This window comes from Filicampus tigris, chromosome 10 (assembly GCF_054856515.1).
Source record: "Filicampus tigris isolate MCC_2025a chromosome 10, RoL_Ftig_1.0, whole genome shotgun sequence".
Classification (NCBI taxonomy): domain Eukaryota; kingdom Metazoa; phylum Chordata; class Actinopteri; order Syngnathiformes; family Syngnathidae; genus Filicampus; species Filicampus tigris.
In genome coordinates, this window is record NC_141226.1 from 21,270,008 (window position 1) to 21,289,006 (window position 18,999).

General features: G+C 44.5%; 2 protein-coding genes across 2 annotated transcripts; one reads left to right on the top strand and one right to left on the bottom strand.

Annotated features, from left to right (window-relative positions):
• Positions 1-3: 3 nt before the first annotated feature.
• cc2d1b (coiled-coil and C2 domain containing 1B) lies at positions 4-14,819 on the top strand. Its single transcript, XM_086044246.1, has 25 exons — positions 4-130; positions 395-507; positions 600-753; positions 1,890-1,993; positions 2,075-2,167; positions 5,174-5,320; positions 5,402-5,915; positions 6,409-6,527; positions 6,946-7,018; positions 7,107-7,169; positions 7,248-7,375; positions 7,458-7,530; positions 7,635-7,774; positions 8,198-8,297; positions 9,217-9,389; positions 9,466-9,591; positions 10,424-10,482; positions 10,563-10,679; positions 10,778-10,851; positions 10,909-10,967; positions 11,067-11,118; positions 11,188-11,287; positions 12,618-12,708; positions 12,856-12,978; positions 13,071-14,819. Exons 2-25 carry the CDS (start codon positions 445-447, stop codon positions 13,080-13,082), a joined length of 2,757 nt encoding a protein of 918 aa, XP_085900372.1. The 5' UTR covers positions 4-130; positions 395-444; the 3' UTR covers positions 13,083-14,819.
• LOC147141286 (uridylate-specific endoribonuclease C-like) lies at positions 14,135-18,768 on the bottom strand. The gene is made up of 7 exons (XM_086044254.1): positions 18,676-18,768; positions 16,848-16,947; positions 16,559-16,670; positions 16,074-16,195; positions 15,878-15,990; positions 15,271-15,424; positions 14,135-15,198 (listed from the first exon to the last, which is right to left on the bottom strand). The coding sequence occupies exons 1-7, from the start codon at positions 18,684-18,686 to the stop codon at positions 14,938-14,940; spliced, it is 873 nt and encodes a 290-aa protein (XP_085900380.1). The 5' UTR covers positions 18,687-18,768; the 3' UTR covers positions 14,135-14,937.
• Between the last annotated feature and the right edge of the window lie 231 nt (positions 18,769-18,999).

Genomic DNA, 18,999 nt, shown 5'->3' on the forward strand with positions numbered 1-18,999 from the left:
AATAAGAGTAACGAACTGGGGGGGCAGCAGTGTGCCATAGTCCAGCCTTAGCTTGTCATACACGAGAAGACGACGAAGAACAAGTTCTTCTCTGAAGAAAGTAGTTGCTGATAAAATGCTGGACCAGCAGGTAAGGCGTACCATTCGACAGTCGTCAAATTGTTGGTTATTTTCGTTAAACCGCGCTCTCTGTTAGTCAGCTCAGGAATACGCTTGTCAAAACGATGGCTAGTAAGTAAGCTAACGGCTAGCCAATAGGCTAACGTCACCACTCAGTCGTCTGTGTTCGGGGAGAGGCACCTGACAGTCGCTCACATGATTTTAATTGTAAAACAGCGAGGCTGGCCTGAAGCAAGACTCGTTTACTCACGCGTTCACTCGTTGTGTCTTTTAGCTTGTTTCGGTGGAATATCGTTGACGAGCAACTTTGAACTAACAAACAACATGTTCGGCAAGAAGAGGAGAGAGCCCCTCCCAAGAGGCAGGGGCGCCGCCGCTGCCAAACAGGTAACAACAACAACAACAACAACAACAACAAGAGTGACGCACATACCCTGGTAGAAAAGCCTCTGAAGCCCAGCTCTTTCCTTGCTGCTCAGATGGGCCTGTTCGTAGGCATGGACCCCGAGGACATGATGACGATGGGTGCCGAAGAGTGTTTGGACGACCCGGACTTGGAGGCTGAGCTGGCTGCCATTACTGGAGGCAAAGCGGCCCCTGTTGCTCGGGGAAGAGCCAAGCACAAGAGAGGAAGTGAGTTAGAACGACAAAACCCATCCACTATACCTGCATTATGTTCTGTATATATACATGTGTGTGTACATATACACACGATATTGATACATTTATATTGTTTATCAGTGGCGGGTGGTGAGTTTTAGACCTGGGCCTTCAGTGGGCACTTTGTGACCTAATCCACCTCTTAATAACACCGCCATGTTGCAAAATAATGTAAAAAAACTGCTACATAACTACTCCAAGCAATAAAGAGACAAAAACATTATGTATTTGAGGATGAATACCATTATTACTAAACAAGAAACAGTTACCACGATCTTCCACCGCATCACCTCCAAACCTTTGTACTACAATCTAGCAGTTGACAATCAATATTTATCAATCTTTATCTTCCAATACATCACCCCAAATAATTCTACACTAAAATGTAGCAGTTCACAATCAATATTCGGTGTGAAAACTTTCAATAAATGCATCGTATTCATCAGAGATGCTGATCCAGACGCAGCAAACCTCCTTTCTTAGCTCCTGCCTGGCTGTAAAAGCTGCAGCACTCAGGCATACTGCTTTGAAAGTGCCCCCCTAAAAAAATCCATTTTGCGGTTGAAACAAGCCAGCTCACAACGGTGCTGGCTGACCTAGCCTCAGAGTCCAGTTTTTCTTGAAAAGTGTGCCTTGAAAATGAATTTTTAATCTTGAAAAAATAAGAAATTCACCAAAATGTGATTTATGAGGTTTTGGCCCACGCCAGCGATATCTAAGTCCTCATTCAGGTTACAACAATAATGCAAACAAATGAAGCTTTTTTTTTTTTCTTACCAAAATGTAGCCTTTGCGGTTTAGTAATTGCATTCAACTACATTACAATGTGATAAGTTGTTCAGCCCTAATTGATACACCAACATCAGATATTGTATTATTTATGCAAATAGAAAATAAATGGTACAGAGTACATAATATCACTAGTATATTTGTATTGTGTGTGTGTTTTTCTTTGAGCTTACCCTTTTTTATCTGTGGAGACTGTGATCTATCATGCATATTTTTTTTCCTCCAGCATATGAATCAAGGCAGTGTCACAGTATTATTGTTACTATTGTGCAATTTGCACTCTGAATAATTCTTGTAATTTCACATGGTTTGGGTTACAGACCCGCTGCCCATGGAAGACATCGCCAAAATGGCAGATGAGTGTATGCGCGACGTGGACGAAGATGAAGATGACGACAATGTGGAGGATGACGAAGACCTCCTGGTTGGCCCTTTTTCCTCTGCTGTTGCTTAGTCAATTGTGCTTTGTTCTCATTGGCTGCTTTGTCTGCTTTTTTCCTGCCAGGCTGAGCTAGAGGAAGTGGTGGGCGAGGGCGGCGGTGAGCCCGAGGTTGTTTCGTCTTCATCTCCCATGGATGCTGTTGAACCTTCACCGCAGGTACACACTGTTCACTTGACTTAGAAAGGCTACTTTATACCTTTTAGGTATAGGATAGGCTAGCAAAACTAGCATAATCTTTCCAGTAGTAAAGATCTTTAAAGCAACAAATATTTACACATAATTATCACCACACATTGGCAGAAAATATTGAAATCGTCACAGACATATAAGAATAAGAATAAGAATAAGAATGCCTTTATTGATCCCACAGTGGGGAAATTTTCATTGTTACAGTAGCAAAGATATAGGTCACACAGGGGCGGCGGCATAATGTGGCCATTAATGTATAACATTGACGGCAAACATTTAGAATCAAACCTATGTAGATATACGCAGTAACATGTGTATATACACATGTGTATACACACCAACCTACATCTACATAAAAAATATGAGGAACACTCATTTCGGCCTGTACATAGTACAGAGGAAAAAATACTCTAAGTGACAGTGCTGCAGTGCTGTAGTGAAATGTAAGGAACAGCATTGGATAAAAATAAAACTAGACTAACAGTAGTGGGGAATGTTGAGTATTGCACGGTATTACAGTAGTGGGGAATATTGGGTATTGCACGATACGAGCTCAGGTGCAGGACTGCACAATTGCACTAATGACCGCCAGTTTGTAGAGACTACACAATGTTCTTGTTAAAGAGTCTGACAGCAGCAGGCAAGAAGGAACGGCGGAATCTCTCCTTTGCACAGCGAGGGTGTAACAGTCTGTCACTGAAGGTGCTGTGGAGTGCTGTTAGGGTGCCCTGGAGGGGGTGGTCCGGGTTGCCCAGCATTGATGACAGCTTGGCCAACATCCTCCTGTCCCCCACCGAGTCCACAGAGTCCAGGGAGCAGCCCAGGACAGAGCCGGCCCTCTTGACCAGTTTGTCCAGCCGCTTCTTGTCCCGGGCCGAGACGCCGCCTGCCCAGGTGACCACTCCCTGGAAGATGACCGATGCAACCACCGAGTCATAAAAGTTCCTGAGGAGTGTCCCCTGAACCCCAAAAGACCTCAGTCTCCTGAGGAGGAAGAGTCTGCTCTGACTCTTCCTATAGAGGGCGTCTGTGTTGTCGCACCAGTCCAGTTTATTGTTCAGATGAACACCCAGGTACTTGTAAGTTGAGACTCTCTCAACATCTGTTCCCCGGATGTTCACTGGTGCAGGTGAAGAGTGCTGGCGCCTACCGAAATCCACCACCATTTCTTTGGATTTCCCCGCATTGATCAGGAGGCGGTTCTGCTGGCACCAGTCCACAAAACCCTGAGTAAGTTCTCTGTACTCCCGATCATCTCCGCCTGTGATGAGGCCGACAATCGCAGAGTCGTCAGAGAACTTCTGCAGGTGACAGGTAGGGGTGTTGTAGTTGAAGTCTGAGGTGTAGAGGGTGAACAGGAAGGGAGCCAAGACAGTTCCCTGTGGGGCCCCCGTGCTGCAGAGGAGCACGTCAGACACACAGTCCTGTGTCCTCACATACTGTGGCCGGTTTGTGAGGTAGTCCTGGATCCATGTGGTGAGGTGGTGCGCCACCCCCGCCCGCTCCAGCTTGTCTCCCAGTAGGGTGGGCTGGATGGTGTTGAAAGCACTGGAGAAATCAAAGAACATGATCCTCACAGTGCTCCCCGCCTTCTCCAGGTGGGAGAGTGAAGTGTGGAGGAGGTAGATGATGGCATCATCCACACTGATGCCAGGCTGGTATGCGAACTGGAGTGGGTCCATTGAGGAGCTCACCAGGGGGCGCAGGTGGACAAGGACCAGTCTCTCCAGGGTCTTCATCAGGTGAGACGTCAGCGCCACCGGTCTGAAGCTGTTGAGCTCCTTCGGGTGGGGGGTCTTTGGCACCGGGACCAGGCAGGATGTTTTCCATAGCTGGGGGACCCTGCCCAGCTTCAGGCTCAGGTTGAACATGTGCTGGACAATTCCACACAGCTGGTCTGCGCAGGATTTGAGGAGCTGGGGGCTGATGCCATCTGGACCCGCTGCCTTCCTCGCCTTCATCTTCTTCAGCTGGTTCCTCACCTGAGATGTTGTGAAGGCCAAGGCTGGACAGGAAGGAGTGGTGGCTATCTGGTGTAGCTGGGAGCTGGAGACTGTGGAGAAAAGAGGGGAGGGGGTGACACGCCCAGCAGGAGGAGTAGGTGGAGACTGCAGCAGGAGAGACGGAGTGGAGGCAGGCATCTGATCGAACCTATTGAAAAAGAGATTTAGCTCATTTGCCCACTGCAGGTCCCCCCCAGTCCGGGTCTTGGGTTGTCCGTGGCCTGAGATGGTCTTCAGGCCCCTCCAGACTCCCCTGGCGTTATTCTGCAGCAGCTGCTCCTCCATCCTCTTCCTGTAGGACCTTTTCCCCTCTCTGATCCTCCTCCTCAGCTGGCGCTGCACAGTCCTCCGCTCCTCTATGTTGCCTGACGCAAAAATATATATTCTCTATCCTCTGCTAAAAAAAAAAAAAACATTACTGCAGTTTACTGAGTCACTTAGTTGTCAAATTCTTTTTGTGTAATATGTATATGTGTACTGATCCTTGGTGGCAAAGGGATGCATAACAGAGGGAGCATAATGTCACTCGGCATTGAAGCACGAAATCGTGACGCACAGACGGTTTAAGTTCTTTGTTTATGTTTTATATAAATTACAATACTGTCGAGTGCTACTTTTTATTCACCCATTTTCCGTTGTGGACATTTATATTTGTCAACTGGAATCCCAACTGTTTACTGGCACCAACAACACTTTTCAACATTTAGACGTCTTGCCTGTTTTATGTGTGAAATTCAGGTTTGTACTGTAATGACCTGAAGGGCCCTGTAGATGGCAGCGTTGCATCGCTTTGGATTTGAGATCAGCTCAGCTTTTGTGTAGCAAAAGATGAGGCAGTGAATCTCATCCCATTCACAGGCTAATGTAAGGCAGACGTGATGACCACAATTCCACTGTGTTGCCATCACCATTGGTCAGTGCCCATTTTTTTTCACCCCCAGAAGTGACTTTCCTCCACCTATGTTGACAGGAAATGAGTGTGCCTGTAGTGGCAGCTGTGCCTGGCAGTGTGCAACACACGTTGGAGGAGAGGCTCGCCATGTACAAGACGGCACTGCACAACGCCAAGACGGCGGGCGAGGCCACCAAAGCCCGCCGGCTCCAGCGTGGGCTAAAGGTGTGACTACCAACCTTTTTACAGCATTTATTCCCATTCATATGTTATGACGGTCATGTCTCACATTTACCGTCCCTACAGACGCTGGAAACCATGCTGGCTTCAGTCAAGAAAGGCCGCCAGGTGAGCGAGGCGGAGATTCCCCCGCCGGTCGCCACGGGAACAAAGAGCACCACACCGAGTGCAGCCCCGGCCCTCTCCACGCCCCCTGAGATCATCACGCCCGATGGCGAAGAGGAGGAACAGCACTCGTCCGTCTCCACGCCAACACTCGCTGTTGAACATGAGCAGGCGGATCCTTCGCAGGGGCAGGCGGATCCTTCGCAGGGGCAGGCGGATCCTTCGCAGGGGCAGGCGGACCCTTCGCAGGGGCAGGCGGACCCTTCGCAGGGGCAGGCGGACCCTTCGCAGGGGCAGGCGGACCCTTCGCAGGGGCAGGCGGATCCTTCGCAGGGGCAGGCGGACCCTTCGCAGGGGCAGGCGGACCCTTCGCAGGGGCAGGCGGACCCTTCGCAGGGGCAGGCGGACCCTTCGCAGGGGCAGGCGGACCCTTCGCAGGGGCAGGCGGACACCTCACCAACTGCTAATACTGATGGTCAGTGTCATGTTAAATAAACAAAGCAAAAATCCCATGAGCTCGAGCAGCGTTTCCGCGTAAAGTACTAAGAACTTTTAGTTCTTGGTACAACCAAGACGTTAAAGGTTTCCAATGTGTGTTCAGAGCTGCACTCCAGCCCCCCAAGGTTCCTGGACTTCTCAAAAGTAAAGCTAGTCAAAAGGTCCAAACCAGGGGTGGGTGAACTAGGATTTGCCTCAAAAGTCAAACCAATCTCTTGAGACGTCAGCCAATCACAATACTTGAACTTAGTGCGCATGTAAAGACTTAATTTTACTACCAAGTGTCTTTTTTAAAAATGGTTTTACTTATTTTGTGGTGACACCACCACAGAAGGGTACCAGTGATGACAAAGAGGAAAATTGTGGTGTTTAACCGTTGAACAAGAAATGGCACCAACTGAAATGGAAGTTATGACGAGCATCAAAAAGACCACGCAAAAAGTGAAACCCGCTTGTCATTGCTGTCGCAGAGAACGAGCGAGTGGCGACGCTGCTGCTGCAAAGGCAACGAAAGTACAAAATGGCTGCCCTGGCGGCCAAGAAGGCAGGAGAGGCGGAGCAGGCCATGGTCTACTTCAGGACCAGCAAGGTGCGTACAAATAAGACATGCACACTTGAATGAATCCAATGAGCGTATTGCACATTGTTCTTACCTTCACCAAGACAAGAGGTTTTGGTCATTATCGAAAATGTAAAGGTAAAAAAAAAATTGCAACTAACCACATGATGAGTCATGCCTCAGTTGAAACATCTTGATGAAAGCATTTGTCTCTTTTTGCGGGGGGAGGTCCATATGACCATTTGAGACACAATTAGCAAAAAACGTGCTTTTCAATTAAGGTCATAACTAAGCATGAACTCTCCACTTCTCAAAAAAAACAACAACAAAAAAAACAATCGATTCACATGTCAAATCAAAGGACTTGACGACGCTTTCGAAATCTGTATTTGTTGGTGTAAAGACATAATGGCCAAAACAAACATCCTTTTTTGCCGTTTTGAGGCAGAAGTTCGATTCTGTAATCGAGGCCTTGAAACAAGGACAAGCCGTTGACCTGAGCGGCCTGCCTCCACCTCCAGGTTGGTTTAATTATCACGAATCTATTCAAAACAATCACTTTTAAGACGCTGCAGTTGTTTTCCCGCCTCCTTGTATCACAATGTACAGGTGGAAGCGCAGCACCAGCCAAGCAAAACGCCCAAACCCCCCAACCGGCCGCAGCAGCTCCAGGTGCCTTGATGAGACATTATTAATGCAACAACATGAATCCCAAATGTCCAAACTGACTGTTGCCGTCCCGCCCGCCAGCCCCGCCGGCTCCCAGGGATGCGCTGGAGGCGCTGGAGCAGAGGCGAGCCAAGTACGTGGAGGCGTCGGCCCAGGCCAAAGCTGGCGGGGACGAGCGCAAGGCCCGCATGCACGACCGCATCGCTAAGGTGCAAATGACGAAACGTGTGCTTCTGTGTGCTTGTTAACATCCATTTACGTACGCCGTCCGTACCCTTACTCCTCCGCCAGCAATACCAGAGCGCCATCCGATCCCACAAAGCGGGAAAAGCGGTCAACTTTGATGAGCTCCCCGTTCCGCCAGGTGACGTTCTCGGGTGTCGTGTCAGAAATATCATTTTGCAACATTTAGGAAATAGTGAGGGATTTTTTTTATTTTATTTTTTTTTTTTCTTTGTTTTTGGACAGGCTTTCCTCCCATCCCGGGCCAGAAGGCCACGACGGCCGAGCAGGGGTTGGTCGCCGCGCTGGAGGCCGCCTCCAAGCTCTCCACTGCTGGTGATGATGCCGTGAGTGCGGATGAGGAAGACGAGCAGAAGGAAGTGGAGGTGGGCTGTTTGAAATGTTTGAAATGAATCTGATTAAACATGTGTCGTCAGATGGCGCAGGATGTCCCGGAATTTTTGGGTGGCATTAATGGAATTAAAAATAGTGCTTTTCTTGCACTGACACTTCATTTTTACATCTTCGATTGAAACGGTAGATAATAATACACTGGGGCCTGTGTGAAAGCCACGTCTAAGCTCTTGAATTCTTTAGGAATTATGTTTCTAGTTGCTACAGGGGCTGAGATATCGATTATTTTGTAGGTGTCGAATTTCCGGGGGAACCTCAGGTTTAAGAGGGTGAATCTAAAGTCACCCTTAGGTTTTGGGGCGATGTTGAGCCGGACGCTTTAGGCCTTAATGGGTTAAATCTGCAACGCTGCTTCATTGTGTGAAAGAGGCTAACTTTTGGAATGTGTTTTGTAGCCAAAGAAGAGCACACTAAGCGTCCCGGCTGCGCCGCGAGGTCGGAGATCTCCGTCTGCTTCACCCGAGAGAACAACCGCCAGAGATCTCTCACCTGCAGGTCAGTCCGGCTCCGTGGCGTCACACCATCCTTTCTGCTGGTTCGGCTGTTTCTACTACTGCTACTTCTACGTCAGCTATTCTGCTTCTTAAAATCTTCTTTTTGCCTTCTATTTTTAACTACTTCTACTTTGTCTGCTTCTTCTCCCTTTTCCTCTACCTATTATTCTATTTGTACTTATTACTTCTACTAATTCTTACTGTCTACTCCTACGTTTTTTTCCCCCCGCGCGCTCCTTGTTTGTATCTATTCAACTACTTCTACTGCTTCTTCTTTTGCTATAACATCTTCTACTACTACTACTACTACTACTTATGTGTTTTCTTCTCCCTGTACATCTACTTCCGCTACTTCTTCTACTTGTTTTTCTATGCTTCGACAACTTATTCTTCTACTGGTGTCAAATTCAGATCTGGCCCGCCATATCCTTTCATGTGGCCCATGCATCAACTTGACGTGCCGTTTCCAGCTTAAAAACCCAAATTCCAAATTGCCTCCACTTTTAAAATAGTTGAGATATTGAAAGCATTTTTTTTGTTTGTTCCCAATCCCCATTTTAAAATAAGTGTGCTATTATTTGAACAGGGTTTTTACTGGCCTCTGATTTCCAAACTAGTTACTCATCAATTTGTTGTGTATATGTCATATGTGGCGATCATCATGCATTTATTTGGGTTCACTGTCATAATGGCCCTACAAAGAAAGGAAACTGTAACTGGCCCACGACAAAAATGAGTTTGCCACCTCTGCTCTACTTCTGCTACCACGACTTCATTGACTTCTTTTTAATTCTACTCCTCTTGATCTACTTTTGTTTTTTTCCCGTTTCAGCTTCTTTTGCATGTACCTATTCTGCTCCTCCTACTGCTTCTGCTACTACTCGTACTACTACTACTACTGCTTCTTTTTGGTCCTCCAGCGGCACAGCAGCTGGCGTTCCTCGAGGGCCGTCGCAAGCAATACACGAGGGCGGCGCTGCACGCCAAGCAGAAGAACGATATTGAGCAGGCCAAGAGCTTCCTGCGCACCGCCAAGGGTCTGGAGGCCATGGAGGAGGCGGCGCGCAGCGGAAAAGCGGTGGACGTCAGTGCGGTGAGAAGCTACTAATGATAACAACGGCAGTGTGCACTCGCGATATAATCGTCTTAACGGGAATGATGGCTGACAGGTGCCGTCGCCTCCCGGTGACGAGGACGAGGACTTTGTACTGGTGCACCACAGCGACGCGGGGCTTTCGGAGAAGGCGGAGCAGCTCTACGCGCAGTTGGCCAAGATCCTCAAAGAGCAATGCGGGGTATTTATGACTAGGGATGGACGGATTATAAGACGGGCCGATTATATGCTCTCATATTCAGTGCTTTGACGAATATCGGCATCGGCCTTTTTTTAAAAATTCCGATGGCCGATAATACATCAATTTAAAACTGTGTTAACTGCAAGGAGCTATTTATTTCAATTTTCAGTTAACTTTCTAGGAGATTCTACTGACCCTGTGAACACTGCACCTTTTTGTTTTTGTTTGAAATCAAAACAAAAATAAGTGAAATTTTAACATTTCTATCAGGACTTTATTTACCGAAGAAAACGATATGGAGCTATTGTTTACATTTTCATTTTGTCAATTTTTGTGAGAATTTTACAACAAAGATGTATGTTGGCAAACATTAACTCATTCATTACCAGACATTTTCAGACTCCTCTTTCACCTTAACGTTTGACAAAATTTGAAAAAAAATACAAGTATGTACCTGGAATTGAATGGCTGGACTGTAAAAAGACATATATAAATATTTTTACAGTCCAGCCAGGGGTTGAATGAGTTAATAATAATAAAAATCAATATGATAAAAATTTGAACATTTGTTCAATAAACATTTGCTTAAAGACGTTTCAACAAAGTTAAGAGTTTTAATTTTCTCTTCGATGTTGACTCTCCATTTTGCTGAAAATTAATATCTGCTCCAAATATCGGTTATCGGCCTCCTTGACTACTAATAATCGGTATTGGTCCTGGAAAAAAAAACAAAAAAAAAACATCAGTCTATCTCTGTCTATGACCACCCTTTTTTTTTCTTTCTCTCTTTCTTTTTGGCACCATTCTGTATCACTCTTATGTCTCCTGTTAGAAATGTTTGACATACTCCAAGCAATTCACCCACCTGGGGAACATTACAGAGACCACCAAGTAAGGAACAACAATTAGGACACTCGCGATGCATCCACCAGATGAACACATCTTTTTTTTTTTTTTTTTGTCTGCGTCAGGTTTGAGAAGATGGCCGAGTCGTGTAAAAAGAGTATGGAGTTCCTAAAGATGTCTCAAGCTAAAGGTCTGCCTCCCCCCAAGCATCACTTTGAGGACAGAACCTTCCACACGGTCAGGTGAGCAAACACTCCGCTGCTACATATTGCTAGCGGATACTTAGTGATAACTGCACATTTGGACAGCCACTACATTTGCTGTCCCATTTTTTTCACAGGATGTTCCCTGATCTCAGCAGCACAGAGATGGTGGTGGTTATTGTGAAAGGCATGAATCTTCCTGCTCCCAGTGGTATGCGCGCACACACTCTCAATATCTGGGCTGTTGGTCTGAGACTTCTGTCTGCAGGCGTCCAAACGAACGACCTCGATGCTTACGTCAAGTTCGACTTCCCCTACCCCAGCACGGTGAGAGCCGTCTCAGATCTTCATAATATCCCCCTCCTCGCAGTTTTTTTGTTTTTTTTTCTTACTTGTTTCACAATTGTTTGTTATTTGTGCCTGCAGGAGCAACCACAAAGACACAAAACCAACGTCATAAAGAACACCAACTGCCCAGGTGAGACTGCTTGCGTGTGATTTTCGCCCTGCATTGCTCACACCTGCAAAGCCCATTGTCTTGGACCAGAGTACAACCAGAGCTTCAGCCTGTCAATCAACCGCAACCACCGCGGCTTCAGGAGGGTGGTGACGTCCAAAGGCCTCAAGCTGGAGCTGCTGCACAAAGGGTGAGTCTTGTGCCACGGCGAGCGAGTTCGCCAGAGAAGATCGCTAATTTCATATCGTCGCTGTCCTGTGAAAAACACTTATCTCCGATTTTGGAAACTTTTTTTTAACTTTGACTTTAATGCAGTTTTTGTAACGAGGAAACATGACTCATGTAAAAATAAGAAAATGAAAAAAAAAATGGAGATGTGTTTTTCGCATGACAGCGACGATATGCTAAAGAAAACTATTAAAGGGAAGTCAACCCAAACATGTTTTTTCAAGAATAAGTTCTTTGCAGGCTCACTAGTTGAAACAATGCATTCTGATTAATATTGAGTTTGCATAATAGGAGTTAAGCAGCAAAATCCACTCATGTTTAGCCATCTCAGGAGGCGGCCATTTTGTCACTTCTGTCGACTGAAAATGACATCGCAGTTACTCAGGAAACGACGACTCACCTGTTTGAGCCATGATTGGTCGTTACCTGAGCCCTGAGCAACTGTGATGTCATTTTCAGTCGACAGCAAGTGGCAAAATGGCCTCCCCTGAGATGGATGAAAACGGGTGGATTTTGCTGCTTAAAACTCATATTACACAAACGCAATATTAATCAGAATGCCATGTTTTGACTAGTGGACCTGCATAGCACATATTATTGTTAAAGAACATTTTTAGGTTGACTTCCACTTTATATAAATATGCACTGGAGGCTTACATCCATTGCTCAAAAGGGTCCTTCGGCAATGAAGCAATACAGCTTTGATTTTAACCAAACAAGCCAATTTTAATACATCTAACCATGCATTTTTCACTTGTTATTGTGTAATAAACATTTCAAAATAGCTGACGATTTTGCCGCACAGCTTCCGCAGAATGAGGAAATACAGCATTTTGCAACACTACTTTAGACGCGAGTTGCATTCAAGAGCGCCGTTGTAAAAGTTCCCAAGCTATTTTCACCTCTTTTGATTTGGTTAATATTGCGTACAAATCACAAAATAAGCGGTAACGGACCATTACTATCAATTTGTGACAAAATATGATTTTGACCATATTTGGACATATGGGGTTTACGCTGGATAGCAACAATATTCACTCTATTAGAAACCTACCAAAATACAAGTAGTAACTACTCATACTAAAGGAGCCAAATACACACGCTAGTCACAAATAAAAGTTTATCCATAAAAGTTGCTCAATACCGTCTCCGGAAGCTTCCTATCAGAGAACTGGCAGAAAAACAGGCAATCGAAACCTATCACAATAAAAGTAGCACCAGCAGATGTGACTTTGACTTTATTTTGACGCGGCACTCGTTCCACTAACATTTCCTCTGTGCGTGACGCAAAGTGGCTTCCTGCGGAGCGACAAGCCCATCGGGACGGCGCACGTGAAGCTGGAGCAGCTGGAGTCCCACAGTGAAATCAGGGAGATCGTCGAGGTAAAGCGCTGACCTAACGTACATGACCGGCTAAGGATTGCCCCGCCTACTTGATCGCGCCACGAAGTTGTTCAAATACATAGGAACGAACTCCTTATAATTGTGGGGGAAAAAAATGCTTAATGTGAATGGCCTCTTTCCTGTCAGGTGATGGATGGCCGCAAGCCTACCGGCGGTCGCGTGGAAGTCCGCGTCCGCCTCCGGGAGCCTCTGAACGGGCAGGACACGCAGTCGAGCACCGAGCGCTGGCTGGTGGTAGAGCAGTCGCAGGTACGCACTCAGCACGCCGCCACGCCTTTCCGTCACCACCTCTTCTCACCTCTTTTTTTTTTTTTTTTTTCCCCCCCTCCCCTCTCTCAAAGCTTCTCGTCTAAACTTTGAAGACGTAAATAGGTAGTCCACCACCTCTGCCGTTATGCTTCGCCACTTGGCTTGACCACGCTTTGTGGATGCGCAGGTGGAAGGCAACCAATCGTACTCAGGAGTCAGCCTCTCGGACCTGTGGAAATGTTTTGCACATTTGCGAGACACCCAGCCTTGGCCAGGTCCCTCACGAGGCGTTTAGCGCCATCTGCTGGCCGAGCGGCGCGTGCCACTTCGTCTCGCGTCAAAGATTGCACGTAGTAGCTCAAGTGGTGTCTTATGCACTAATGTACCAAAGTAATCCATGTTGCTGTAAAACAAACCCGAAAATATTTATTCATAGCCAAGGCTCGGCGTAATATATTGGCACGCAGCATTTGCTCACATGCAAACAATAAGTCAGTAAACCCTGCGCAAACCTGACAGTGGAACCTCCTTTGTATGTTGAAAAGGGATTTTGTGGAAAGAAATGTTTGTAATATCTGTTAGAAGTGTAGAAAAAAAATGCAAATTTGGTACAGATAGGCCCTAATGAAAAGAACTAATTGAGAAACGTGAAGATGCACTTGATTCGCTGTAGCGGGCCGCAATAAGTGACATGATTGAAGGATTACGGAAGTTTGTTTTTCTTTTTTTGGTTTTTCTTTTTGTTGATGTCAACACATAAACGGACCAACAAAACATGTGGATTAAAAACATCGGACAGGAAATGGAACTGTTTCTTTGTTCATATTAAAAAAAAACAAAAAAAAAACGGTGTCTTAACCCTGCAAAAAAAAAAAACTTGAGTTACAGAGGAACGCCCAAAAGTGTTACAATTTAAAGTGGTAAAAATGGACATAATTAGCATGTAGCTGGGCATAGGGGCTGGGAAGCCGTAGTCAAACATTTGTTTTGTCTTTGACTTGATGCTGTATTTGTGTTGAAAATTGTTCTGCAGGAGAACAAATTGAATACGCTTTGGAATGTTGCTAGCCTAATATGGAGCATAATTGTGTTTGTCATATTTGAACGTATTTGTAAAATGATAAAAAAAAATAAATTCAACAAACAAGTTCAGTCAAACAGTTTTCAGCCAACACATTGGTATTTTATTGGCAGTAAGTTAAAAATGACTTGGGCAATTATGCGATTAGGCTAACAATATAGCTGTAAATTCTAATACACAATAGGAGGAATATAATTAATTGACATCATTACAAACAATTTTACCAAGAAAATAGCAAGAGGCTCATTACTTTTACTCTGTTACATATCTGTCGGGCCAGGCATCATCAAGTGGCTTTACTTTATTTTATTTGAAATGATGGTGGTCAACATCTTTTCACACTCGTGTGAGGGTTAAACCTGAAATTGATTGCCTTGGACAAGGTCCCACTGTCGGATTTGCATCCATATTTAGGCCTCAAAGCACACAAAAGAGAATTCTAACTCATTAGGACTAATGACACCTGTGCTTAAAAAAAAAAAAAAATGGTGCGAAAGGGGCCTTGCTGTTATGAGGCGCTAACGACATGTGCCATTAACCTTAGCGGACAATGCAAGAAGAAGCCATATTAGCAAATTAAGCCTGTCAAGTGTCTGCTGCAACTGTCAAAAGCGTGCATGAACATTACACTCTTACCAGCTAGCTAGCTAGCTAGCTTGCTTGTTCATGTTTGTTTACAAAGGTCACAGATATCAGTTTCAGTTTCATTTCATAGCTGACCATCTTAAAAATCTAAATAAAATATGACTTTACTCTGTTCCTTCTGTCTATTCTTTTATCGTGTCCTTATTGAATTGGACCTGTTTGACTTGACTGGAGAACCGGGGTATAAAAAAAAAAAATATATATCATGTGATCAATCTTGTAACAAAAACAAGCTACAAGTCACGGTGGTTGCTGCTGAGGAGCTTGGGGTAGGACGAGCCGATGGAGCGTCCGTGCCTGTGGACGATCAGCTCCAGCACGTACTCGTCCACCTTCACCTCCAGCGCGCTGCTCTTGTCTCCGGAGGCCAAGAAGACGACGGTGAACAGCGCCACCTCCAACTCGGGACTGACCCCCACAAAGGAACCGCCCACCGGCTTGACGAGGCCCTTCCAGCTGAACTGCAGGTTGAGCACGTGGTCGTCCTCATCAGGCTGCGGACAAATGGACTCCCTGTTAGCGGATGGAAGCGCCCGGTTGCTACGTCGACTGCGCGGATGTCTTACGGTGTCTTTGTTGTCCCGTGCTTTGTAACCTTTGTAGTCAATGTGGCCGTGCTTTTCCTGTAGGTAGAACTGTATCCAGTTGTGAAGGCCCGTAATCTCCTGGCCCTGCTTGGTCTCACCCACGAACACATGCTCGAACCCGCACGAGTCCGCCCTGCATGGAACCACATGGCACTTCACTTCAGCCAGCAGCAACTTTTGCTTTCCTTGATAGTATTTCAGCTGACCCGTGTTTTGTGAGCAAAGGAGTTAAATTTGGATCTCTTGGGTATGGGGGCTGTCCACTAGAGTCATTGTGTGTGTGTGTGTGTGTGTGTGTGTGTGTGTGTGTGTTTTTTAAATTTTTTTAACTGGTTTTACTTTGGTAGATTTCCATTTCCTGTCGCTGGCTAACTTATTGTGAACAAAAGACTTTGATTTGGATATTCTGCGGTTGGTGGATAATATAGAGGTGCAACGACAAATTGACACCTAATCGATTTCTACTTCCTGTTAATGGGGACTCTCATCCTTAGACTGAGTTAACTGTTCGCGCAGTTTGACACAGTGATGTAGTGTAGGACAGTTAAGAATCTTAAAATGTGAGTAGAAAACACTGCAAACTCACCCTCCGCTCCTATCACGGTGGTACAGACGGAACCAGATGTCGTAGAGTTGCTTCTTGAAGCCCTCCACGTCCGGCGGCGACTGTCTCTTCTTGACCAGGTACTGGTGAGCGCACTGTGAGTGCAAAACGATTACCTACACATGCCAACGTCTCTCTCAGAAAGCTTGTTGTCATCGTCTACGGTCCACCTTCGCACCTTCATGACGTCCGTCTCCAGGATGGCATCCAGGAACTTGTGGTTCTCCTGAAGCTCCGTGTGGGTCACCGACTCCGACACGCCCGTCGACATCTCGTAGTTGTCCAGCAACTTGATGAAGTCTGCCATTCACATAGAAAGGGAAAACGGATGCTAACGTATGCTATGCTAGCAACACATCTACCTGTTCACTTATTTACTTTAATTTAGGTTCCTACTTAATGTTTTTGTTCCCTTGATAGGGCTCTCGGCCACAGCTGGTATTGACCAACTTTTTGTAAACTAAGGACTTTGATTTGGATCTACTGTGTTTCAGTATTTGAGTCATTTTGTGCCATTGCTGGTTTTCTTTTGGTAGGTTTCTACTTCCTGTGGAAAGGACTGTCTTTTAAAATCAACTGACCATCTTTTCTTGAATAGAGTAACTTTAAGTTTGAGTTCCTTTTGTCGTGATGTATTTTTTTTGTTTGTTTATTTAGCCGTACGTGCGTATGTCTCGATGCTCTTCAGTTTGTCCTCGTCCACGTACTTGAAGAGTGGCGCATGGGCACGATCCCTGGCATAGTTGCTGCCCCGAGCCACGTAGCCGGCTCGTCCCTGTGAAGTGCAATGATAGGCACAGAATAAGATATGGAGCTTAGTGCGACATATAGGGAAAAGGCTATAGCCGTTAATTGCGTACACGAAAAAAAAGTACTGTTACCAAGTAGATGCTATTGTGAATGCACAAGCTTTATTCATGTCCTGTGATTGATGGGTCCAAGGTGTACTCACCTGAGGGGCAATGATGTAATCAGTGCCCGGCTTGAGGCGGTTGACATCGAGACGCCACAGTTCATTTAACACCTCAGACAAGTCCTGATTGGCCGCTTGACTGAAAAAGTGAAAGTGGACTTTAAAATTAAATGAAAAATTGTCAGACTGTCAATGTCGTTTTCTCGTACTTTATCCACTTTATTTATGAAATTACGACCTTCCCCCCACCCCGAAAAAAACACAATATTTGTAAAAGTATGACTTTATTCATGTTAATATTATTTATTTTCCATTAAAAAAATACTACTTTCCTAACAATTTTAGGATTTTAATCAAGTGAAATTACAAAGCAACGAACCCAAATCAAGAAGTCAGATGCAATAGTGCAACTTTATTTACATTAAATTACACTGGTCAACAAATGTCACAATTTTTTTTATTCACAGATGCAAGTAAACTTTTATACATGATTTTTATTTTGCGCTGATTCTGAATCTGCCTTCTTTTTCTCTAGCTTATCAGATTTTCATAATAATATAATATGTAATATGCTAATGTATTGTGTAATATTTATGATTAGGTTCAGCAACAGGTGGATTATTTTTCTGAAACGTCATAGCTAGAAATGACAACGCATGGTAAAATCTGTACTGGTTAAGCTTTTATTGGTCAAACTTAAAAACAAAAAATTAAAATACCTCAAAAACCTGATGTGCTGGACAAAAAAGACGAGATATTTTTAAATCAGTATCCAAAACACATTTAAGGAGACATATAAAGGCATCTGTGATTAAAATTTACTGTTGACCAGCGTTGTTTTGGGGAAAATACTACTCTTTGATTACATTATTTTTTCTAGTAATAAGTTCATTAATCTTTTTTGATGATACTTTTCTAACAAATTGCACATTTATTGACATGCCAAATTCCTGCGACCCTGGTGAGGATAAGCGGTTCTGGGTGGATGCATGAAATGACAAATTAAAACGTCTGACTTTTTTCATAACACTCCAGCATTTTCTATAATTATTACGACTATTAAAAGACATTAGAATGATTTTTTAAAGACTTTTCTGGTAATGTTACAGCTTTATGGGACTTTTTCCTAACATTACAACTTTTTCTTGTAATGTAGTATGACTATTCACAGGAATTAACAAGTTCTGTTTTTTTTTTCCAGGAGCATTAAAAAAAATCTTGTAATGTACAACTTTATTCACAAGACATGATTTATTTGGGGATAAAAGATTTTTTTCTCAACAGTAATACATTTTCTTGGAAGATTACAGCTTTAATTACATGAAATGATTTTTTTTTTCTTTAAAAAATGTGACTTCTCCATACATTCACATTTTTCTTTTTTTTTTTTCCCAATATATTTTTGAATACATTTTTCCCCGAGGCACTAAACAAATAATCCAAACATCACAAATTCCGTTTTTACATAACCGCCCCTTCAACATTTTGAGGGGGCGGATTGTGTTACTGTCCCTTGTTTTTGTGTTGTGTAATACTAATAATCATCAGCAGACCCTCACACAAACACACCAAGTAACACTGCACACACCACCCATTGTACAAGGCAGCAGTGCACTTTTTCCCCACAAGAAAAAGTGCAAAAAAAATAAATAATTTAACGAAACTTTAATTTCCACTGGGAGTAGAAGCAGACCTGTTACTGAACGCTTCCTGGCAGCCTACAGGCTTGTATTGTAGTGTTTGCATTAAATACCTTCTATTTGTAGAGTCAATAACGTTCCCAAGTGTTGACATACAACTTGCAGTTACAAAATAAACTTCAGAAATACTTTTTTTTTTTCAAATGGATCAGTCAAAGTTTACTCACCGTCTTGCCATTGTTGCGTTCAGAGGGTACAAACTTGACTCACATCCCTGGACTGGAGCGGAAAAGCACCGTTTTGTGCGCAGTTAGTCTGCCTGTCAATCAAAAAACGTCATCAGGAGACAGCCAATGACGAGAAGGACAAAATCGCCGATCACCGCCCACCTCGACACGGGCGTATCCGACCTCGTGATCGCCGTATTTATGCGATAATGAAATGACGTTCACACAAATAGGGTTATTATCTTAATATTGAATTTTATTAATCTGCTGTTTTGTAACAGGGTATATTTGGTTCAGTTTCGTCAATTTAAGATGTCGCGTGGG